The sequence below is a fragment of the Rhinatrema bivittatum genome, chromosome 5 (genome assembly GCF_901001135.1).
Source record: "Rhinatrema bivittatum chromosome 5, aRhiBiv1.1, whole genome shotgun sequence".
In the NCBI taxonomy this organism is placed as follows: domain Eukaryota; kingdom Metazoa; phylum Chordata; class Amphibia; order Gymnophiona; family Rhinatrematidae; genus Rhinatrema; species Rhinatrema bivittatum.
In genome coordinates this window covers 241339859-241364800 of record NC_042619.1, presented here as the reverse complement: position 1 = coordinate 241364800, position 24942 = coordinate 241339859, and the positions used below count along the sequence as shown (strand labels likewise).

The window sequence follows — 24942 nt, the reverse complement described above, 5'->3', positions numbered from 1 at the left end:
TCTTAAAACCATGGATATGAAAGTTTAGTCCAATGAGACACTGTGCCCTGAGAAGCCGCCTCCCCCTTCTTCACCCCCTGGTGAAAAACAAAAAGCTGATTCGGTCTCCAAAAATCGTTCGTAACCTCCAGATAACATAATAAATGCTGCCACACGTCCAACGGCTGCAATTTCCTGTATTCCTGTCCATCCATATCCTTTGTCTAAGAATGGCCACAAAACTGACTGATTGAAGTGAAAGTCTGAAACCACTTTCAGAAGAAAGGCAGGTAGCATTCAAATCTGCACCCTATTTGGCATTAAAAAAAAAAAAAAAAAAAAAAGCTATCTGCACAACAAGACTTGCAATTCCGAAATCTGCCTCACCGAACAAATAGCGACCAGAAACATCATCTTCAAGGAAATGCCACGAAGAGGACAAAAGATCGGACTCGCCAGAAAGGAGAGGACCAGATTCAAATCCTACAAGGATACTGGAAGACACAAAGGGGGCCTAAGGTGTTTCACTCCTGTCAAGAATCTAGACACGTTTGGATGTGAAGAGAGGCCTCCCCTGCATGCGGCCCCGATAACATGCTATAGCAGCCACCTGCACCTTCGGTGTGTTCAAGGCCAACCTTCTTGGAAAAAAATCCAAGATTAAGGGAACAGGTGTTAAAGCAGGAAGACAAGCGTGATTCTGACATCAATGCTAACCCCCCCCCCACCAAATGTGGATATAGGCCAATGAGGTGGAAAACTTACGTGCTCTCAGAAGAGTTTTCACCATTGCCCCTGAGTAACCTCTCTTTAAGAGTCGAGCCCTCTCAAGGGCCAAATTGTAAGACAAAACTGACCCGGATTGTCATGAAATATTGGCCCTTGCCGCAACAGCCCCCCGAGAAGAGGGAGCTGCCATGGATCGCCCATCAGAAGACGACGCAGATCTGCATACCACGGCCTGTACGGCTAAATACAGGGCCACCAAAAGCACCACGCCTGGATATTTGCTATCTTTTTCAATAACTGGCCAAACTTGGGCCTCAGTGGAAACACAGAGTAACTTCCCCTGAGGCCAAGACTGAACTAGCACATTTACTCTGAGTGCTTGAACATCCCTTGTCCGACAGTAGAATCTCTCCACTTTCACATTCCTGCAACTCGCCATTAGTTCCAGAAAGGGACAACTCCAGGAATCCATGAGGAGGTGAAAAACTTTAGGAACCAATTCCCATTCTCCCGGATCCAACTCGTGACGACTGAGATAATCCGCCCGCATGTTGTCGACTCCTGCTATATGCAAGGTTGACAGTGCCTGCAAATGAAGCTCTTCCCACAGATGGGGGGCATCCATTTCTAAAGAGAGACTTGCAGACTGAGTCCCCCCTTGGTGATTTATGTAAGCCACCACTGTTACATTGTCTGACATAACTCTCGCTGCCTTTCCTTCCAACCGGTTTGCGAACTGCAGGAAGGCTAACCAGATCGCTAACTGGATAGCTCGGGTTGATGGACCAAGATGCCTCTTTGGTAGCCCAATACCACGCGCCACTGACTTCTGACAGTGTTCTCCCCATCCTGGAGACTCACATCCATTGTGACCACCAACCAGTTGGGAGTCTTCAAATCCATCCTTTTTAGGAGATGCTCCCTTCATAACCACCAGAGCAACTCACCTCCAGCGGTAAGATCAATGTCACATTGTACTCCTGAGACTAAGGATTCCATCGAGTCAGGAGGGGCCACTGCAGAGGATGCATATGAGCACGTGTCCAAGGAACAACCTCTATCGTTGCGGCCATTGATCCCAATGTCTGCAGATACGACCAGACGGACAGATCGACCGCTGACCGTAGGGTCTGGACCTGACCTCTGATCTCCTGGATGCGAGACTCCAGAAGAAACACTTTGCCTTGTACGTATCGTACCAGATGCCCAGGTACTCCAGAACCTGAGATGGCTGCAGGTTGCTCTTGGCTAAGTTCACTACACATCCCAGGTGCAGTAACAACTGAACCACCCTGCTCGACATCTCCTCTAACGACTTGGCTCTGATTAGCCAGTCATCCAAGTATGGATGAACAAGAAAGCCCTCCTTTCTGAGGGCTGCAGTCACAACTACCATCACCTTGGAAAAAGTCCTGGGTGCTATGGCCAAACTGAAGGACAATGCTGGGAACTGGTAGTGCTGACCTAACACTGCAAAGCACAGATATCTCTGATGCTGCTTGTGAACTGGAATATGAAGATAAGCGTCTGATAGGTCCAGAGAAGTGATCATTGATCTTAACTTTTCCATCTGAAAATGGAGGGCTTGTCAACCCCCTTGAGATCCAGAATAGGTTGAAATGAATCCTCTTTCTTGAACCTCAAAGTAAATGGAATAGCACCCTGTATCCTCATGATCCTTTGAAACTGAAACCATGGCCTTTAGGGCAAACAGCTGCTGCAGGATGGACTCAACCACGGACTTTTTTTCCATGGAGTTGCAGGGGGAAACCATAAAAGCGTCAGAGAGGACAGATAAGATCGAAAGCGTACCTGTCATGTACCACTTCCAAAATCCACTGGTCGGAAGTGATGTGGGTCCACCTCCCATAAAACAGACAAGCGTCTGCCCATCTCTGGAACCGGAGGATGGACCCCCAAAACTTCATTGGGAAGATAAGCGTTTCGGACCTAGAGGCTTCATCCTTACCGGGCTTCCTTGCCCAAAAAGACAAATATCTACCGAACATACAAGACCTCTGAATACTCAAACCTCTGGAGGAGTGAAAACACAGAAAACTCCGAAATCGCCCCTTCGCCTGATTTCGGAATTGACTTCTTATCCTCTGGTAACTGAGGAAATTTAGACTCTTCCCACCAATGCACCATGTTCTCTATCTCCTCCCCGAATAACAAGCGCCCCTTAAAAGGGAAGTTGGTAAGGTTCAACTTCAAAATAGTATCAGCAGACCAGTTTTGCAGCCAAAGGAGTCTTCAGGCTGCAATCACTGAAACCACCCCATGAGCCGCTGTAAGTGCCAAATCATATCCGGCATCCGCCAGGAAGGCAGCTTCCAGTTCCAGGTATGGGCCATTCTCTCCCAGAGCTTCCTGAACCTCCTAGGCCAAGTGTAACCTGACCTTTAACAAGCAGAGATGTGGAGGTTCATGGCCATCACTTCAAAGGCCTGCTTCAGAATTGCCTCAATCTTCTGATCTTGAACATCCTTTAAAGCCGCTCCTCTTTCTACTGGAATGGTAGTCGCTTTGTCACCATGCAGACCAAGGCATCCACTTTTGAGAAACTGGAGCTGCTCTCTAGCTTAAGGATCCATATGATACAATCCTGCTAAAGAGCGACCTCCTTTAAAATTAGCCTGAGGTATGCTCAATTTCAAATCTATCAGCTTCTGGATGGTCTTGTGGAGAGGGAAAAAAACAGGATGCCTTGCACAAGTTAACCATTACTGGGTTCTTCTTTGGATCCTTAGTGGCTACTGGTAAGGTCTCCTTACAACCAAGGGCCTTAAAGGTCTGCAAAATGAAATTGGACATCTCGTCTCTGTGAAAAAGCCCAAGCATCGTTCTATGATGCTCAGCATCTGGGGAATCTCCATCTCTTCCAAGAATGGCTCATAGGAATCCAGATTCCCTACCTGAGTCTCTTGATCCCCATCTTCACCTTCTCCTCCAGTCTGTCTCCTTTTCTTCTTCCTCCTCCTGAGAGGAGACAAGGACCTCTTGGAATGCTTCCTAGGATCCGAGGAGGGAGACCTTTGAAGTGGGTGATCTCTAGCTTCCTCCTGGGGCCCTTCCCACCCAATAGAAAACCTAAAGGCCCTCAAAAAATTCCACCCACGAAATGGCAGAAAGAACCATCCACGTGGTAGGCAAAACCTTCTCTGAGCCTATTCCTGAGGGGATTGGTAGGAGAGCAGGCGGAAAAGATTCCTCACTCTCCCTGGTAGGAGCAGCCGCCATAACTTCCCCTGAGGTTACATCTCCCTGGGCCTCAACCCACTTCTGACAAACATTAAGGGACCTTCCTGGGACTAAGGACCCTTATATGGCATGCAGAGCAGATGTGAAGCTTCTTCTCGCGCTGCTCCCCCGATGCTATCTCAATCTGTCTCTTCCCCCGATAGAGGTAAGCAAACACTTCCCACAATGTGTCTCAGCAGTTCCTGCAAACCCCAAAAATGGCACCTGCTGCATGTCCCTGCAATGCTGCAACAATCCCAGCCAGTCCAAAAACAACCTTGCAGCACTCCTCGGCCATGCAGCCGCGATCGCAGCTGCCTCTGACTGGCCTTGTAAGAAGCGCATCAGCACCCACTCTGAGTGCTGCCCGACGAGCATGTGCTTTTATTTATTTTTTTGTCTAAACTTTCCCGGCCAGGCAAGCTGAAAAAGACTGAACCAGCCCGCATCAGTCAGAATGGCAGGAAGCAGAGAGCAGAGGGGAGAGAGAAGGACGAGACAGAGAAGAGGACTATGCAGCAGGGCTGGGCCCAAGGCCTCCTTACCCTACTGGAGTCCTTCTCCTATCAGAAGGGGGGCTAGGACCACAGTCTTCACCTCACTCCTGTTCTGATTTATCTCCTGAAATTTTTCCAGACTCTCAACTAAGGGAGGGAGCAAATGCTATCACCACAGGAGGTCAAAATGGCCTGTTCAATCCTGGTAGGCTGAAGTCCACAAGCAAGGATGCATAGCCATCATCTGCTGGAGACTGAGAAAAACCGACTGGCTGGTGCCTGAGCAGAGCTATATAAGGATGACATCAGAAGTTATTGTTCTACATCTCCATCTGCTAGTTGGCGTGCATAACCCACTGGTGTGGACTGGCTTGCCCAGATGAAGAGGAAACGTGCTTTAATGGGCAGTACTTGCCAACAGCAGCTAGGAAAAAGACCTGGGCACATTAGAAGGTGACAGACTGGGAAATAGTGTGTAAAGCCAGTCACCAAAGTTGGGCATATGTGGGAATAAAAGCAAGGGACAAAAGACAACATCCACCGCAGTAGAAGGCCCTGGTGAGTTACAACTGGTGAATGGGGTTCAGTGTTGGTTTCTATTCTCAAAAAGGATATCATAATGTTAGAAAAGATACAGAATCGAGTCACTGTGCTTATCAAGGGAATGCAAGGATTCATTTAGGCTGAAAGATGGTCTGAAGTAGGGCTAGTTTCCCTTCGAAAAACAACTGTCGAGGGATTTAATTATACTGTTCAAAATATATATATATAGGAATTTTATTTTAAAGTCAGAAACAACAATATAAAAAAAACCCCAAAAAACCAAGATGGTGTTCTCTCAGGTGACATGATTTAATTTTGTTTTTATTTCTTTTATGATCGTTTCTACATGTCAAAACTGTTTATGCATGTTAAATTTTGTAAACCGCTTAGACCGGCATACTGTACAGGCAGCATAGAAAAACTTTAAAATAAATGTTTCACCACTTTCAGAAGGACTATATACTAAAAGAGTGATGAAATCGTGCAATATTTTGCCAGCAGAGATGATCATGGTGACAAGCTTCCTATAAAAATTGGATACATTTATGAAAAAAACAGATCAGTGAGCAAGAAGTCATTAGAGAAGCAAACTGAGAACAGCATTCAAATCTGCTTTTCCCACTGACACTCCTCGTGACCTTGAGTAAGTCGCTTCACCCTCCCTTGTCTCAGGTACAAACTTAGAGCCTCATTTATTAAGCATTTTTCCATGGACACAAAATGGGAGAAAACCTTTATTTTATGATAATCCCCCCCCCCCCCCCTAGATTGTGAGCTTCTGGGACAGGGAAATATGTAATTTGCTTTGAGCTATCAATGAAAAAAGGTGCAAGCTAGTAGATATATGATAAAGACATTTAAATATCTCAAAGTTTCCATGCACAGGAGGCGAGATTCTTTCAATGGAAAGGAGGCTCTAGAACAATAGGTCATTGAATGAGGGTGAAAGTAATCTTAGAAAATATTTCTTTACAGAGAGGGTAGTGGATGAAGGGAACATCTTCCCAGTGAAGGTGGAGACAAAAATGTTATCTGAATTCAAGAAAGAATGGGATAAATACAGGGGGATCTCTTAAAGAGTGATGGGAATTGTAAAATAAAATTGGTTCTTACCTGCTAATTTTCGTTCCTGGAATACCAGAGATCAATCCACACAAGTGAACTTTGCATCCCTACCAGCAGATGGAGGCAGAGAATAAAAACTTTTCAGGCACTGCTATTTAACTGACAGTGCCATCTGTAGTCCCTCAGTATTGTCCTGTACCCAAGCCAAGATTCTTACTTTCAACAAATGCAACATTACTCCCCAATTAGGGTGAACAGAGAAATAAAGTTAGAGCCCATCTAACTGGAGCCCCCTCCTCAAAAGAGGGTAAGAAAAACTTTCCAACTATAAGACTTTTATAGCTACTACTATGGAAATTTTGCCTTATCAGCAAAGTTCTACCTTAATAACTACCAGAAGCAAGAGAGGTCTTTTGCAAACAGGGGCAGGAATGAAAATTAGCAGCTAAGAACTAATTTTCCTTTCCTGCTCATACCCCAGATCAGTCTAGATAAGTGGGATGTACCCAAGCTCCCGTAAACTGGGCGGTAACCCAAAAGACCCGTGAGCAAACTTACTCCAAACATAGCCTACTCTGGATCCTGCACATCCAACCTGTGATGTTTGGTAAAAGTATGCAACGAAGACCAAGTTGCCGCCCGACAAATCCCTTGTAGCGAGACCAATTGGCCATCCAAAAGGTCACTTGCGTCCTGGTAGAATGCACCCGCAACTCCTCTGGAATTGTTCAACCCTTACAAAAACAAGATGAAAAGATTGCCTCCTACAATCATTGAGAAATTGTGGACTTGGAAGCCCTACTTCCCTTTGCTCCACTGAATAAAACAAAAGGACCATCTGAACGCCGAAAACTGTTAGCGACTAAGGTAGTGCAACAGAGTTCAATGAAGATCCAGCAAATGCAGCTGCCTTACATGTGGAAAATCAGATGCCAAATTTGGGAAAAACTGGAAGCTCCACCTTATGACTGAGATGAAACACAAACACAACCTTTGACAAAAAGGAAGGAATCGAATGTAACAAAATCCTGTCATCCGAAATTCACAAAAAGGAATCTCTACTCAATAAGGCTTGGAGCTCCGAAATCAGACTGGCAGAACAAATCATCACCAAGAACACTGCTTTCAAGATGAGATCCTTCAACGAAGACTTCAACGGCTCAAAAAGAGATCCACACAGTACCTGAAGCACTAAATTACATCCTATGGACCAGAAAGCGCAAATTCTTTGTTCCCTTCAGAAAACCAGATGACATCATGATGTGAGGCCAATGGCCTGCAGTGCAGCTTACTGTGAAGACATCTCAAAGCTGCCATTTGCACCAGGAGGGAATTGAAAGCTTATTTATTTATTTATTTATTTATTTATTTAAAGTCTCTTCTATACCGATAGCCGTTCGCACATCGTATCGGTTTACATAAAACAAATAACTTTTGGGCAGAGCCCTTACAATTAACAGACGAATATAATTAACATGAAGTATGGATAATACTGATAAGCATAACAAGAAAAAAGAATTAGTAAATACAACAACTATAATAAATAACAATGTACAGGATCCAGCGTTCATAAAGCATTCTTAGTCATTTGTCAATCCCCTTTGCAAAAAGGCCAAGACTTGAGAAACATTCACTCGCAAAAGCGCTACATGACTCAAAAACTTTCCACACTCTGATCTAAGCCAGATAAGTGGCTGGCCTTATAGCTTGAAGCCAAGTAGCAATGACCTGCTCCAAGCACCCTATAAAACGCAAATGCCACGTCTCAAACGCCCGGATGCAAGACGTAACTGCTTCGCCTGATCCGAAAATATGGACCCCTAATGCAGCAACCCCCACAGATAAACCAATCGGATGGGACTGACCATCGTTAACTGCACCAGTTCCACAAACCACAGATGGTGTGGCCACACTAGCACCACTAGAATAACCCTTCCTGGATGATGTTCTATGCGACACTACACACAACCCATGAGGGGTCACGGGAAAAACACATATAGCAGGAGTTCCATCGGCCAAGATTGGACTGTTCTCTCTACTGGGGCTGAAGAACCACTTCCCCTTGGCCTTGCTTTGCGATGACATGAGATCCAGCTGGTGGCTGCCCCACCTGGCTTGATAGCAAAAGCCTCTGTTGACAGCTCCCACTCTCCTGGATCTAGCTGCTGACTGCTGAGATAATCTGCCAGCAGTTTGTTCATTCTGGCCATGCGAGATGTTTTTCTACCCAGAAAAAAAAAGTTCTTGGGCCTCCTGAGCCACCATACGACTCTTGGTCCCACCTTGACGATTGATACATGCCATCATCGTGGCATTGTCCAAGAAATTACTCGCACTGACCGACCTCGACTCTGTGGAAGACAACCAATGCTTTGCAAACCACCCTTGTCTCCACAACAATTGACTGACCAGGATGGCTTCTCTTTTCAACCAATGACCTTTGTCTGCTCGCCCTGACACGCCACTGCATGTTATGCAGTCCAGCTATTTGAAATGCTGCCAGAATTGCTAGGTGCTTTTTCACTCAGTGAATCAACTACTAAGCCTCCTGAGAAACCATTCGCCTTTTGGTCTCTCCCTGTCAGTTGATCTAAACCACTGTAGTTCAGATTTAGTTCCCCTGAGGCTGGCATCCATGGATACTACCACCCAGTCCAGGATCCCCAGCTCCACTCCTCTCTTCAAACTGGGATGCAACAGCCACCACACCAGAATGGACCTGGACTCCCCCTGAAATGGCAGAGGAAACCGATACTCCTCCGACAGCGGATGCCACCAGGACAAAGGTGTCCTCTGTAGAGGCTGCAAGTGAGTAAGCACCCAAGGAGCTAACTCCAGCATAGACACCATTGAACCCAGGACCTGCAAATAATCCCTGGACACAACCAGCCGCAACAGTTGAAGCACCTGAGACTGCAGCTTTGAAATTCTGTTTGCGGTAAGAAACACCTTGCCAGATATTCTTTTTTTTTTTTTTCAATTTATAATTTTTATTATCACAAGTAACATACAAATTATATGGCGTAGTCCACCACAGTGGTTATATTACAACATACAAATTAACATTGTCATGACCCGGATCCCCCCCTTGTCCCCTCTCCCACCCTCCCTCCCCTCCCTGTCTATGAGCTCACGCTAGGATAATAGGAATGTTAAGTAAATATAAACCGATGTCCTGTGAGAGCCATATATAAGCAAAGAGTCCAGACAGAGTGCAATAAAGTCACTGATTTGCTTGTTGTTTCTCCCATTGGATATATGGTGTCCAGATCGCTTGAAATTTGGATGTGTTTTCATGTATCTCCGCTGTAATGGCAGCCATTTTACAATATAGATGAACTTTGTTGTATCAGATGAAGAGATGGCAATTCCGTCCAATTCCAGTAGCTGGCAATTGCAATTCTAGTGGCAATAAAGACTTGTTGGCAAAACGCTTTTTTGTGGTTTATCCAGGGTTGGGTGTGGGATGTGTAATAACATAAATCCAACATCCATTACTCCTTTCATTGCAAGTAGATCTTCAATCCAAGACGCGACCTCTGTCCATAGTCGTTGCACAGGAGCACAAGACCACCACATATGCAAAAAGGTGCCCACCTGACCGCAGCCCCGCCAACATAACCCGCTGACATGCGGATATCGGCAATGTAGGGTATGTGGGGTAAGGTACCACCTAGTGATCAATTTATAACAGTTCTCTTGTTGCATAGCAGACACTGAGCATTGATGGGAGGAGGTATATATCTGCGTCCATTCGTCTGGCTGCAGTGTGCGACCCAGATCCGCTTCCCAGTATGTCCCATGTGGGTATTTCTGAGTTACAGTCCCCGACAACAATGCATACAGTTTTGAAATCACGCCTCTTTTCTTATCAGTGTCGTCACATAAATGCTCAAACAGTGTCTTACCCTGGGATATGGAAGTATGAACCAGTGAGGAGTGCAGAAAGAGTAATATCTGGTACCCAGCAAGGAAGTCCCCACTTGGCAACTGGTACATATGTTGGATCTCTGCCCAGGGCATTAGTACCCCCCCTCTCATGAGGTGCTCTACATGGCAAATGCCCTTATCTTGCCAGGCTCTAAATGCGCGATGCTCGCATCCAGCTGTCAATTGGGTATTATAATATAGTCGAGTGGAATGGAAATAGACCCTAGTACCCACCAAGCGTTCCCTCCATTTGGCCCACAGCAACATGGTAGTTTCCAGAGCCATGGTCAGTTTTCCCCTTATAGGCCAAGCATTGCGGGGTTGCCAAATCATGGCCGCTAAAGGCATCCCCGCCACTGTGTGTTCTTCAAAGTGCACCCACCGCTTCATAGAGGTCCACCTATGCATATCAGCGATGCTGTTAATTGTGCTGCTGCGTAATACCATTCCAGATTCAGAACCGCTAAGCCCCCTCTGTCCCTTGGCTGATACAGCAGCCTCCTAGCGACCCTGGGGGGCCTCCTGCGCCAGATAAAGTCAACATTATCTTCTGCCATGAAAGTAATATGGCGGTGCTAATGTAAATGGGCAGTGTATTAAAAAGATACAGTAGACGAGGCAGCACATTCATTTTTACAATAGCAACGCGGCTGAACCATGAGTACGGTTCTCTGTCCCATTTTTGAAAATCGCTTTTAATTAAGCGCAGTAGAGGGGTGTGTAATTGAGGCGGAAAAGATCCTTCAAATCGGGACCGAGATGGACCCCTAAATATTTAAGGGAGGAGTGAATGAATTTGAAAGGGTACCTTTCCTTAAGTTCTTGAACAACAACCGATCCGCTGAGATATTCAGTAGTTCAGTCTTATCCAGATTAATTTTAAAACCTGATACAGCACTAAAAGCATGCAACTCTTCTGTCACGCCCCTTACAGAATTAGCTGGGTCAGTTAAGGTCAAAAGAATATCATCCGCAAAGAGCGAAATTTTAAAGTGTTCTTTCCCCATTTGAACACCTGCAATCTTGTCCGCTGCCCGCACTCTGGTGGTAAGATTTTTTGTCCATGGGAATTATTTCAGTTTTGTCGATGTTGATTATGAGTTTAAGAGAATTTAGGAGATGTTTGATCGAGATAAGTAGAGCAGAGGTTTTCTTGTAGGTGTCTTCGATTGAATTTTGGATGGGAATAAGAAGTTGAATGTCGTCAGCATAGAAGAAGTGGGTGATTCCATTATCTTTTAATAGTTGGCAGATGGGAAGAAGGTATATGTTAAAAAGAGTGGCCGATAACGCCACGTTATCGGCCACTCCAGCGCCAACGTTGGCATCGGAGATCACATAATAAATATTGTCTTTTGGCGTGTGTATTGAGGACCTTAACATTAAGGGACCATATTTTTAAAGCCATCTCATACTCCAAGTATACCGCCTGAGATCCCCCTCAGTACCCTGGGCCTTAAGGACATTCTCACAGATATCAACAAAAAACACAGCAATACAAGCATCAGCATTACATATGCCTTTTACCAACCTAAACCTATAGCTCATAGACAAAAGACCCCCCATTTGCCACTTACGTGTATCCCACCTTTGGACACCTCCAAACATAGGGTCTGATACACCAACAGGTAGATCGCTTCCCCGGCCGTAGAAATCTTTAAACTTGAAACTTTGCAACGTCCCGAATCACATTGAAACCCATATTGGGTGTGGTATGGGTTTGCTCAATCAGCGCAGTGCAGTGCTGGCATCTTTTTGCTGACGATCCGATATGGATCCCTTCTGCCGCTCCAATCTTCTATTGTTACCCATCCTCTGCCAACTTGGGGTACGTGCCATCTTAAGTTGGGCCGCATCCGACCGTTGGTCTATCCTGGGAAGGGGCAAATTTGCCTTTCAGAAGGCTTCTTGGGCTTCACTCATATTTTTTACGCGGTACGAAATTCCCTCTACTGTAAACATGAGGCTAAATGGAAAAGTCCATCTGTATCGAATATTGCGCTCCTGCAGCATTGACGTGGCGGGCCTCAGTTCCAACCTTTTCTGGAGCGTTGACGCCGCGAGGTCGTTATATATGCCCAGTTTCTGGCCTTCCCACAGCCATTCATGTTGTGTGCACGATTTATTATACAGTGTGGTCTTTTCCTGATAAGACTGCAGGCAAACCAGGACATCCCTGGGTTTTTCTGCTACATGTGGCCCCAGCGTTCTGTGGGCTCGTTCGATATGAAATGCTGGTATAGCCTCCTCATTGTCCTTATTAATGGCAGGTCTGGCCATCATCAGAAAGCGAAATATGGACGACGCTACCTCCCTGCAATCAGAATACTCTGGCAGCTCGGGTATGCCGTGGATGCGTATGTTGTTGCGGCGTGACCTGTTTTCCAGGTCCTCTACTTTTTCGGCTAGGGTCTGCTGCTCCACCCAATATTGCTGGGTATTGTCGCCATCTTGTGTAAGAGGTTGGCGTGGTCCTCCACCCTAGTATCCAGGTCGTCGATCCAATGACCAAGCGCTGCCATGTCTTCACGGACCTCCGAGATAGACTGTAGTAAGCCTTGTTTATGTTGTTTCAGGTCCTCTCTCAAATCTATAAACCACTCTCATAATTCAGTACAGGTAGTAAGTTCTGATAGCGATACCGGCGCTGCATGGTCAGGCTCCGCCCTGGCATCCTCACTCGCGGCCTGCCCCGCAATAAAAGCGTTAGAATCTTCTCCCAATTTAAGATATGAAAATTGCGTCAAATTGGGACTTTTTCGCTTAGAGGCCATAGCAGATCACATACCGTCCCCAGGGGATGAAATTTGCCAAAAATAAAAGACATAAGCCAGTGATTCGGGCCTGTTTTGCAGTGCTATGCCGGGATCTCTCACCCTATGCGTCCATCCCCGTTGGTGACGTCAGCGCGCCCCCTCCTTGCCGGATATTCTAATGGCTGGGAAGGCTCCAGGTGGCTCTTTTCCAGGTTCACTATCTAGTCCAGAGACTGTAAACAATTCATGTATCATTGAATTGAGTGACAATACTCCAGTTCTGACTTTGGCCAGATAAGCCAGTCGTCCAGGTACGGGTGAACAAGGATCCCTTCCTTCCCGAGCGCCACTGCCACCACCACCATCACCTTTGTGAAATTCCATGGTGATGTTGCCAACCCAAAGGGCAGAGCTCGAAAATGGAAATTCTCACCTAGCCCCATGACCTGTAGAAACTTCTGATGATCTGGTTGTATTGGGATATACAGATAGGCCTCTGTTAAATCCAGAGATGTCAGAAAACTCCCCTGTGCGAACCGCTGCTGTGTCTGCAGCGATTTCATATGAATCCATTCATATAACCCTCTTGCACTTACTTCTTCCTTGTTGTAATTAGTTCATGAGTTATCTGTCCCCCTCTATGCTCTTCCTTCCCAGTTACATACCCCTGTTTTATTGTAACTTTAAACTTCTACTAGTTAATGTTATGTTACTTCTTTGTTCCTTGTAAACCGATATGATATGATATTTTTTCATGAATGTCGGTATATAAAAATGTTAAATAAATAAATAAATAAATAAAATGTGGAACATGTAGCGTTGCATTGATCTTTTGCAGATCTTGACTGGGTCAAAAGATGCCCTCCTTCTTGGGAACCATGAAGCACACAGAGTGCTTTCCTCGTCATTGCTTTTTTGGGGGAACTGGGACAATTGCTTCCAGAAGATGCAGTCATTGCAATGTTTCCTGAACTGCCTCTCATTTCGCTTGACATGGGAAGTGCAATGAGACATCATACAGGCTTCTCTGATCAGGTGAGGAAATTCTAAATTGTAGCTGTCTTTTATCACATCCAGAACCAGAGGTCTGATGTCTTCTTGGTCAATTCCTTGTAAAAGAGAGCAAGCACCCCCCCTCCCCCATCAGCTTCCAAGGAAGTCTGACTTCATTGGGAGGCTTTACTCCCTCCAGTCCCTTGACCGGATCCATCTCAAGAAGGTCTTTGTGTCCCTCAAAGGACTGCTGCCTTCCCGAGCTTTGCTTCCACATGGCAGCCGAAGGACCTCTGTTGTAGCAAAATCTTCTCATATCTCGAAAATGAGATTATGGTGGGAAAGTCTTCTTACTAGCCTTGCTTATCTTCAAGCAATGTATTCTTTAGACTCTACCCCCCAAATGCTTCATCAACTGCTCGAGATCCAAACAGTAGTCTTTCTTTAATGATGAGATTACATAGCTGTGACCTGGACCACACATCCACTGACCAACTATGCAACCAGAGGAATCACCCCCCCCCCCCCCCCCGAGCTGCTACCGCAGAAACCATGTTCCTGCAGACACTGCTGCATCCAGATTCGGAAGCCTCAACAGCCTCAGGGTCTCCTCTGGTATCAGATACAATTTAGCCATAGCCCAGGCTATCTTAAGGCCAGCATCGGGAGCATCCCACTCATGGCCAACCAATTTTTTCACCTTCTTTGGCAAAGGAAATTCTTTGGTGGACCCCGCAGATCATGCAGGGCAGGATCCACCCCTTCAATGTGGGAATCTTCCTGAAGAACCTGGATTCCCAGCACTTGGGGAAAGAATGAATGTAGCTTTTCCTTACAGAATAACTTGACCACTATAGGGACATCCTCCTCGGTGACCGGAACTCTTCAGGGTCTGTCCGCATCCGGATCCAGCATTCTACCCAAAGCCACATCCACAGGCTCTTCTTCAAGATCATCCACAGAAACCTCCCCCAGCCCATACCGGAGATAGTCTGCACCAACCGAGTCCCCAGAAGTGTCGTCACCCCGATAAGCCTTGTGAGACAGAAGAACAAAATCCATGGAAAATCCTCATCTGAGGCATCCACCATGTCTTGCTGCAGCTCTCCTGTACCTTTCAAGTCTTCTACAGTGTCTTGGCACATCAGGAACAGCGGAGGAGGGGAATCTTTTAGCTCCCTTGCCTCTGCCTGCCTCCTCCCACGTGCAGAAAACATGGCCGCCGAGGCTCCGGAATAGGCCCTTTTGACCAGGAGAAACATCTGCTGCCTGGAGCCCCCAAGGAAGTTCCCTCCCCAACAAAGAGGCTGCCTCGAGCTGTGATTGCCGTGCTCCACAGGCTCTTCAAACTTTCCTGCACTCAGCGGGAGACACCATTACAGCCCGACACAAAACAGCCTCGCTTACAACCGTGCTGCAGCTGTCGGTCAAAGGCACTCCCCGACTCTGAAATTACCTCCCCAGGAACTTCCATTGAGCCGGGTGTGTCCTCTCTCACCCCCAATACCGGCACCGACCTCCGGATACCGCCACCCAGGCAGCCCTGCTATGTACTGCTGCCTTGTTTGTTTGTTTTTTTAACGACAGAGAGCCCAGCAAAGAAATAAATACTTCCCTGCTTCTGACTGCCTCAAGCTGCTACTGGCTTCTTCTGTCTGGGGGAAGGAGACTCTTCAGAGGGGGCAAGGTAACCAGGACCTCTGGTTATCAGCCCCCTCTGGAAGCTGATGGCAAGTCACTCTGGAGATCATCAACCCCCTACTTGACCTGCTGAACCTGAGGGATGGCCCACGAAGGAAACTAACACCTCAGGGAGCCTCCACAAATGCCTTCGTGCTTCTTCTATTTCCTTAATTTTTTTTTTTTTTACTTCCAGTTTGCAGGTTTGCGCCTCTACCATCTGCTGAAGACCAAGAAACACTGAGGGACTACAGGTGTCACACTGAGTTATGTAGCAGTGCCTGAAAATATTTTATTCTCTGCCTCCATCTGTTGGTAGGGATACAAAACTCACTTCTGGACTGATCTGGGGTATGAACAGGAAAGCTAAATTAGTTGGGCGGATGTTCAGACTAGATAGATACATGATAGTAGAAAAAAAGACTGTATGACCTAGAAGCTAAATCTAAAAAAGCAGAAAGATGTAGCCTACCTTCCGATAACAGTGCTAATCCAGGAACTGAAACCCATTGATATATTTGGTGGGGTTGGTTGTGGAAATGAACTTATCACTGTGCCACTGAACTGACTATAGAAGCAAAGTGCTGGTTTCCGTCTAAAATTGGTCTAACACCTGCAGACAACTGACCATCCTCACAATAACAATTAGTCACCTAGAATGCACTGAATGAATTTCTGATCTTTTCTTCAAGCTAATACATTATACACAGTCTTGTGGCAGACGTTCTGAAAGCACTTACTGAGAAGATCCTTGAGACTGTACTCTTGAGCCATGGTGTGTATCCTGTCTTGAAGCTCCATGTCTCTTTCTATGAAGCTCCACTTATGTAGGAGCACCAACACAGCCTGGTTGGAAAACACTCTTTCATTCATAGTGAATCTACCCATCTCCTTGAAGGCCTCCATGACCAGTGTACGGTATCTCAGCACAGAATTTAGGGTACTGAAAAATTCATTCAACTGCAGCAAGCTGACATGGGACCTGTGAAAAATAAGCCATATTTCACTGAGTGCTTCAAGTGTTTTTATTCATTATATAACAATTATTTAAAATATCTAGAGATAAACCAGATTATTAAACCACAGCTGGCCCAATTCAGATGTTTCTAAAAGTGGCACAAAGTTCTATTTAAGAGGCAGACCAGCCCTCTTTCAGTAATGTATCATATAACAGATAGTAAAAAATATCTTTAGAATATTAAATCAAAACAAAAAAAAAAAAAGGTAGATTCAGCCATTAGTATTTTTAATTTTAGGTTGAGTTTTAAAATGAAGGTTGTTTGTCACATGATATCAATAATCTTGTATAGCATTGCTAGAAATTAATAGTGTTATGAATATATTTAATGTCGCTGTTGAAGACTTACTGAATATGTTGAATAAGTGTAAGTAAAACAGAGAGAAACTCATTGATCAGCTGAAGAGGAAGAAACTTCGGGATCTTTGGAAGCCCCTCCTTGCACGAAACTACATAAGAAACCTGAGTATCTTTGTCTCCCAAGTTTGTTACCCACAATTTGTGCAGTAAAGAGATGACACTAGCGAGAAGTCTGCTTTCAAGATACCTGCAACACAAAACAAAAGTATCCTTTCAAACCTCAAACGTCTTAAACTAGAAATGAGCTGTCACATAATCTCTCTGTCTCTCGGAAGGGCTTCTGCAGCCGTGCAGGTAACACTACCATATCAATCATCTCTTTGAAAGTGCTGGTACCATAGCAAAAGTAACATCTTGCTGATAATCAAAGCGAAAGAAATTTAGTTTTTAGACTGAAACTGTCTTGCATTTATCAAATGCAGTTGCCTTCTGGCCAGATATGAGGGTAAAGCTTTAGATTAAGTAGGTTTTGTGGTACTGCTTCAGGAATGAGCAAGAGCCCAAAGTACAATAAAACCCCTGAACAGAAAAAACAGATGGGACTTGTGGTCCTTACCTGCAGCCATTTTCTCCCCATCTCTTTTTTGCTTAGGTATTTCATAACTGATCCTTCTCAGTGGTATCTTATAAATCACCACATATGTTAATATATTGTATGTTCATGAAGTACCAATTTTCCCCTACAAAGCACCCACTGACTGTGCACACACTAGCTTATTATGCAGTAAAAAGGAAAATTGGTTCTTACTTGCTAATTTTTGTTCCTGTAGTACCACATAAGAACATAAGAAATTACCATGCTGGGTCAGACCAAGGGTCCATCAAGCCCAGCATCCTGTTTCCAACAGAGGCCAAAACCAGGCCACAAGAACCTGGCAATTACCCAAACACTAAGAAGATCCCATGCTACTGATGCAATTAATAGCAGTGGCTATTCCCTAAGTAAAATTGATTAATAGCCATTAGTGGATTTCTCCTCCAAGAACAGATCAGTCCAGACTCCTGGGTTTTTGTCTCCCTGCCAGCAGATGGAGACAGAGAAAGTTTCACTGACACCTTACATAACCCAGTGTACCACCTGCAGTCCCTCAGTATTGACTTGTACCCAAACCAAGATGACAGCAACCACCATAAATGTCTAAGCAAACTTCTAAGCAAACTCCCTCCCCTCCAATGAGCCAGAAGGTGAATGTGCTCAAAAAGACAATGGAAAACTTGTTTCCTAAATTTAACATAAGCGATCAGCTTTGAATACCTCCAACAACTCCACACTGTATACAAAGCAACAGAACAAGCAGCAGACTCTCCCCCCCCAGTAAATGGGCAGGTCTCTGGACTGATCTGTGGTACTACAGGAACGAAAATTAGCAGGTAAGAGCTAATTTTCCTTTCCCTGTTCGTACCCGATCAGTCCAGACTCCTGGGATGTACCTAAGCTCCCCTTAAATTGGGTGGGGCCTGGAGAGTTCCGCTTGTAAAGCACTTTCAACAAAGCACATGGAAGGCGGAGCCCAGACATCCAAGCAATGCCGCCTAGCAAAATTGTGCAATGACTTCCCAGCAGCCGTCCAGCAAATTTCATAAGGAGATACCTATTGTAATTCAGCCCAGGAAGTTGCCCCAGAATACATCAAGTATGCTCTTAAACCCATGGTTGCAGGCGCCTTTTAGAAATGTAAATCAACTTGATCACTTCCTTCAGCCACCACACAATTTTAGCCTTAGACATTTCCCTTCTTTGGACCACTTCACAGTACAAAGAGGTGATCCGATCTACGGAAATCACAAGTGACCTTTAGATACCTCAATAATGCATTCCTCTCATCTAAGCTCCCCTGCATGACTGTAGAGGAATACAAATCTGTAAAAGCTGGAAGCTTTACTGTCTAACTAAGATTGAAAGCAGAAACAATCTCAGGCAGAAAAGAAGGCACCATGCATAAAGATACCCCCGAATCAGACATCTGTAGGAAGGGATCTTGACACAACAGCACCTGGAGCTCAGAAATTCTCCTGCTTGAACAAATAGTCACCAAGAAAAGCACTTTATGAGTTAAGTCCTTAACTATAGCTCTCTTTAGTGGTTCAAACTGAGCCTCATGCAATCCTTTAAGGACTAGATTCAGATTCCAAGATGGACAAATGTTCCTCACCTAAGGATGTAAGTTTTTAGCTCCCCAAAAGAACTGTAGAATATCCGGATGTGTGGACAGAGGATACCCTTGCGCTTTATCCCGAAGACAACCCAATATCGCTACCTGGACTCGAGTTAAAGGCCAGTCTCTTGACAAGAAACTTTCTGTAGGAAAGCCAAAATATGTGACACCACAGCCTTAACAGGCTAAGGCTGCACTCTCTCAACAGCAAACCAGGACTCAAAGAACCTCCAAATTCGCACAAAATGTCAAGGATGTAGAAGGTAAACTAGCTTGCAGTAAGATGGAAATAACAGACTCAAAATATTCCATCCATTTCAGTCGTCTCCTCTCAGAAGCGAAGCCATGAGAGTGAAGTGAGCCGCCTGACCCAAAAGTATTGGGCCCTGGTGGAAAAGAGAAAACCGATATCCGGGCCAGTCTATGTTCATGTTGATCAGATCTGGGAAGCATGGTCGAAGAGGCCACTCTGGAGCTACCAGGATCACATTGCCTGGATGATTCTCTATCCACCGTAATCCCTTATCCACCAGAGGCCACGGGAGGGAAGAAAAAGAAGAATCCCTTCAGTCCACGGCAGCACCAGAGTTCTGATTTCTTCCGTACTGTGTTCAGTTCAGCAGTGGTAAAACCGCAATGCCTTGGCGTTCTCTTTGGTTGGGATACCTCCATCTTCTGTGAATGAGACATATTGCTACCTCTGACACCTCCCATTTCTCGGGATCTAACTTTTTCCTACTGAGAAAATCCACTTGAACATTGTTCATTCCAGTGATATGAGATGGAGACGCTGCCAGTCGCTCCAATTGCTGCTCTGCCCAGAGAATTAACTCCTGGGTCACTCGAGCTGCTGCCTGATTCTTGGTTTCGCTTTGACGGTTGATGTAGTCCACCATCGTCACATTGTCTGATAGGATCCATACTGGATGGTCGCTTAACCTTGGAAGACAGGCAAGGAACACGAATTGCACCACTCATCTTTAATTGATTGAGGACTCCTGTTTCGACCACTGGCCGATTGAGGACTCCTGTTTCGACCACTGGCCCTACGCAGACTGATCTTGCCATACTGTCTTCCATCCGGAAAGGCTTACATCAGTGGTAACAATTATCCAATTTGGAACCTCCAATTCTGCACCACGCTCGAGACTGATGTGAGTAAGCCACCACAAAAGACTGTCCCTGGCTTGCCCCTCTAATGGTAGAGGAAGATGAAACTCTTCCAATAACGGATTCCAGCGGAAGAGAAGAGCCCCCTGTACAGGTCGCATATGCGAAAATGCCCAATGTATTAATTCCAATGTTGATGCCATAATACCCAGGGTCCTGTAAATAGTCCCAGACCCTGGGCACCGAAAGCTATAGCAAAAGCCTAATTTGACTCTGCAATTTCAGCACTCTCTCTCTGTGAGAAATACTCTCTCTGCCAGTGTGTCGAACTGAGCTCCCAGATACTCCAGAGTTTGAAAGAGGACTAAATGGCTCATTGCTAGGTTCACCGCCGATCCTAGAGACTTCAAGTGCAATGGTTATATTTGTAATGATTGTCAGAGGTCCTCTGATTTCATATGAATAAGCCAGTCATTCAGATATGGATGCATCAACATATCCCTCCTTTTGCAATGCGGTTGCCCCCACCATCACCTTGGTGAAGGTACGTGGAGCCATCACCAGCTGAAGGGAAGGGCTTGAAAAAAGTGTTCCCTTAGGACCATGACCTTCAGGAATCTCTGGTGCTCAGAAGTGATGACTATGTGCAGATACACCTCTATCAAGACAAAAGATTCCAAGAACTTTCCCTTGCATACTGCTGCTATGACAGACCTCAGAGTTGGATCTCAGAATTTCCATGCGGAAACGGGGAACCCTGAAAGCTGCATTTACCTTCTTTAAATCCAATATCTCTGACTTATATATGTGGAATTAATCGTCTCTTTCAACCACCTTACAATAGTTGCTTTGGATGCCTTATGCCCTTTCTTGGCACCGCTCCACAACACAAAAAAGTGATCTGACAAGCGGAAATTATTTGTAACCTCCAAGTATCTCAGCAAGGCTCGTTTGACCTCCAGATGTCGCAAATCCCTAGTGTGCACCGCTGCCAGATCTAAGATTGAGAAGGACAGGAGCTCCACCAACTGATTAATGTGAAAGGATACCACCTTGGGTAGGAAAGAAGGCACAGTCCGCAAAGAAATCCCCTCATCCGAGATTCTCAAAAAGGGCTCCCTGCAAGAAAGAGCTTGAAGTTCGGAAATTTTGTGCGCCGGACAGCCACCAAAAAGACCACTTTCAAAGTGAGATCCCTTATAGTCACCCACCGTAGAGGCTCGAAGGGGGGCGAACAGAGGCTCTGCAAGACCACATTAAGGTTCCAAGATGGGCACGGCTGTTGAACGGGAGGGTGCAGGTGTTTCACGCCTCAAAGAAAACGGACAACGTCCAGATGTGCCGAAAACGATGCGCCATGAACCTTGCCTCGAAGCAACCTAGCACCGCCACCTGAACCTTAAGTGAATTAAAGGACAGCCCTTTTTGCCAAACCATCTTGAAGGAAGGCCAAAATGGACACTCTTCTAGGGTCCATAGACTGCCCAGAACACCAGGAATCAAAAATGCTCCACACCCTTGTGAAACAGAGAGGTGGAAGGCTTTCTAGATTGCAAGAGCGTAGCAATGACAGCATCTGAATAACCTTTTTCCTTCAGACGCCGTTTTTCAAAAGCCAAGCAGCTAGACAGAATCAATCTGCCTCATCAAAACAAACTGGTCCCTGACGCAGTAGGTTCGGAAGATGGGCGAGCCGAAGAGAACCGTCCACCGCTAGGTTGATTAAGTCTACAAACCAGAATCACTGGGCCCGAATGAACCTCTTTTCTCTGGAGAATTTTGCCCATTAGAGGGCAAACACATCCAAGCAGGATGTCCATCAGCCAAGGCAGGTCCAAGACATCTACTCCCTCTGCTCCTCTTTCTCTCTGCCGACTGAAGAAATGCAGAGCCCTGGCATTTCAAGAGGTCGCCATTAAGTCCACGCATAGGGTTCCCCACCAATGACAAATGAGGGACAATGCCTCCTCAGTCAGCTCCCACTCCCCGGGGTCCAGCTGCTGGTGACTTAGAAAATCCGCTTGCACATTGTCCGAGCCCGCTATGTACGAAGCTGCCAGATGTTCCAGATGCTGTTCTGCCTACTCCACCAGAAGCTGAGCCTCCTGAGCTACGGAATTGACTCTTGGTGCTTCCCTGGCAGTTGATATAGGCCACTGCTGTTGCAGTGTCTGACAAGATCCTCACTGAATGGCACCTCACCAAGGGGAGAAATGCTAGCAGGGCCAGATGAACTGCCCTGGTCTCTAGCCAATTGATGGACCAGGATGCCTCCTCCGGGGACCAACGGCCTTGTACCGATTGATGCTTACATACTTCTCCCCAGCCAAATAGACTGGTATCGGTAGTAATGAACATCCAGATTGGAACTTTGAGGTCCACACCACGACTCAACTTGTCCTGGTGGAGCCACCATGAGAGACTGGACCATACAGGCTCTGGTAGAGGAAGAGGTAGCTGATAACGCTCTGACATTGGGTCCCAGCGAGATAGTAAGGCTGATTGCAGAGGCCTCATGTGAGCAAAAGCACAGGGTACCAACTCCAAGATAGAAGTCATAGACCCGAGCACTTGTAAATAATCCCATAATCTGGGAACCCGTTTGGTTAACAACTCCTGAACCTGAGCCTGAAGCTTGGCAATGCGCTGCTCGGTAAGGAATACTCTCCCTGACTTCATGTCAAAAAGCGCCCCCAGGAATTCCAGACTCTGGGAAGGAACTAGATGACTCTTGGCTAAATTGACAATCCACCCTAGAGATCGGCGACAACAGAGGACCAAATCCACCACCATCTGGCACAGGGATTCCGATTTTGCTCGGATCAACCAGTCGCCCAGATATGAATGAACTAGAACACCCTCCTTTCGGAGAGCTGCAGCGACCACAACCAACACCTTGGTGAAAGTCCTGGGCGCTGTAGCTAGACCAAAGGGGAGAGCGTAGAACTGAAAGTGATCGCCCAGAATCATGAACCTCAGATATCGTTGGTGATCCGATCAGATTCCAATGTGTAGGTAAGCCTCGGTCAAATCCAGAGAGGCCAGAAACTCCCTTTTGTGGACTGCTGCAATTACAAATCGCAACGACTCCATCCGGAACCGCGGAACCTTCAATGCCACATTCACCTTCTTTAAGCCTGGGACTGGACGGAAAATGCCTTCCTTCTTTGGAATGATGAAGTAAATGGAGTAGAGTCCAGATCCTCATTCGTCTGGAGAGATGGGAACAATGGCTCCCAACTGACGCAGACGGTTGACTGTGGTCCTCACTGCAAATTTCTTGTGCCGATATGAGCAGGGGCATGAGAAATCGGTCTCTTGAGTGGCTGAGCAAATTCTAAAGTGTAACTGTGCCTCATCACACTTAAGACCTACTGGTCTGATGTGATCTTGGTCCTCTCCTCTAAAAGAGATAGGCATCCTCCTATCTGCAGAACCAAAGTGTGGACCAGCCTTGCCTCATTGAGAGGACTTAGCTCCACTGCCTCCCTGGGAAGATCCATCCCTGCTGGGCCTATGACCTCAAAAGGACTGAGACCAAGACGGTTGTCGAGTGGAAACTTGTCTCTGAGCCAGATCAGAGGGTCTGGGCCCTCGGAATCTTCGATTCCCCTTGAAGCGGGAACGAGAATATGGGAAACTCTTGCCTTTCGGCCTGTGCTCAGGCAACTTATGAACCTTATTCTCCCCCACTGACTATCATTTCCTCAAGATCCTTGCCAAAGAGTAACTCTTCCTTAAAAGGCAAAGATCCCGATACTATATAGCATTATAACTGCGTCCCATTATTGACTGGCACAAGGTAGGAAGCAGTAAACGGTAGGTGCAATTGGAAATGGACCTCCTGGCTGGAAGTCATCCGGCTTCTTTAGTATAGCTACCATGCAAACTTAGAAGACAGCCTGAACTTACAGCTCCTACTATCACACTCACTTTAAGAATTTGGGATCATTGGAAGAGAGAGATAGTAGGAGACAGAGCTCTATATATGAAATCCCCCATATTCTTCAATAGAGAATTTGGCCCTGGGAACTCGCAGGGTATAGCGAGAAGGTGGGCATTACAGGGTTGTACAAGTTTTGAGCATGTGTGGCAAAGGGGTAAACTTAAAGATTTCACAGAGGTAGCTGAACAATATGAGATCCCATTGACGGATCGATTCTTTTATATGCAACTAAGCCATTACATATCTCAACCGGCTGTAAAAAATGATCTATGTAAAGGTAAATCACTATTTGAGGGCTACTGTGACCAAGTGGGGAAAACTGAAAAAGCAATCTCAAAGATTTACAATATACTAAACAAAGATTTACTGCTCCGCCATCTCACATTTTCCAATGGGAGAAAGATTTGAAAACCAACTTGAGCCCTCAAGAGTGGTTATCTTGCTTCAATGTAGCTAGAAAATGTTCAGTCTCAGCCTCCATAATGGAACAAAGCTACAAAATGCTGTACCGATGGTAAGCTACAAATTGCTGTACCGATGGTACTTTACACCGGAGAAACTGCATAGATATTGCCCAACACATGCGAACGCAGGTTGGAGAGAGTGTGGGGGAAAGGGAACATTCATCCATGTGTGGTGGGAGTGTGAGGTCATTCAGAGATACTGGGACATGGTAATCAAGCTCATATTTGAAATAACAAATGAACATGTGCCCGCCGACCCACTACTTCTCCTACTAAACATCTACCCACATGTTCTGAGCGAGCAGAATATATATTTGATACAACAGATTATACTAGCAGCTCGGGCAGAAATTGCAAGGTACTGGACGCAGAGAGAGGTACCCCACAGAACGAAGGTCCTCCAGAGACTGACCAAAGTGTGGTACCTATGCAAATTGACAGCTATGGGACAGCAACAAATTCCAAAATTCAGGAAC

General features: G+C 45.9%; 1 protein-coding gene across 2 annotated transcripts in view; it reads right to left on the bottom strand.

The window, feature by feature from the left end:
- The window catches only part of URB1 (URB1 ribosome biogenesis homolog), a 235012-nt gene that overhangs the window by 13087 nt on the left and 196983 nt on the right, over window positions 1–24942 (bottom strand). For both annotated transcript variants that reach the window (XM_029603591.1, XM_029603592.1), the window contains 2 exons: window positions 16780–16977; window positions 16153–16394 (listed from right to left, as the gene is read on the bottom strand). In XM_029603591.1, the coding sequence (XP_029459451.1) occupies window positions 16153–16394; window positions 16780–16977 (440 nt within the window). The remainder of the gene's footprint in view (window positions 1–16152; window positions 16395–16779; window positions 16978–24942) is intronic.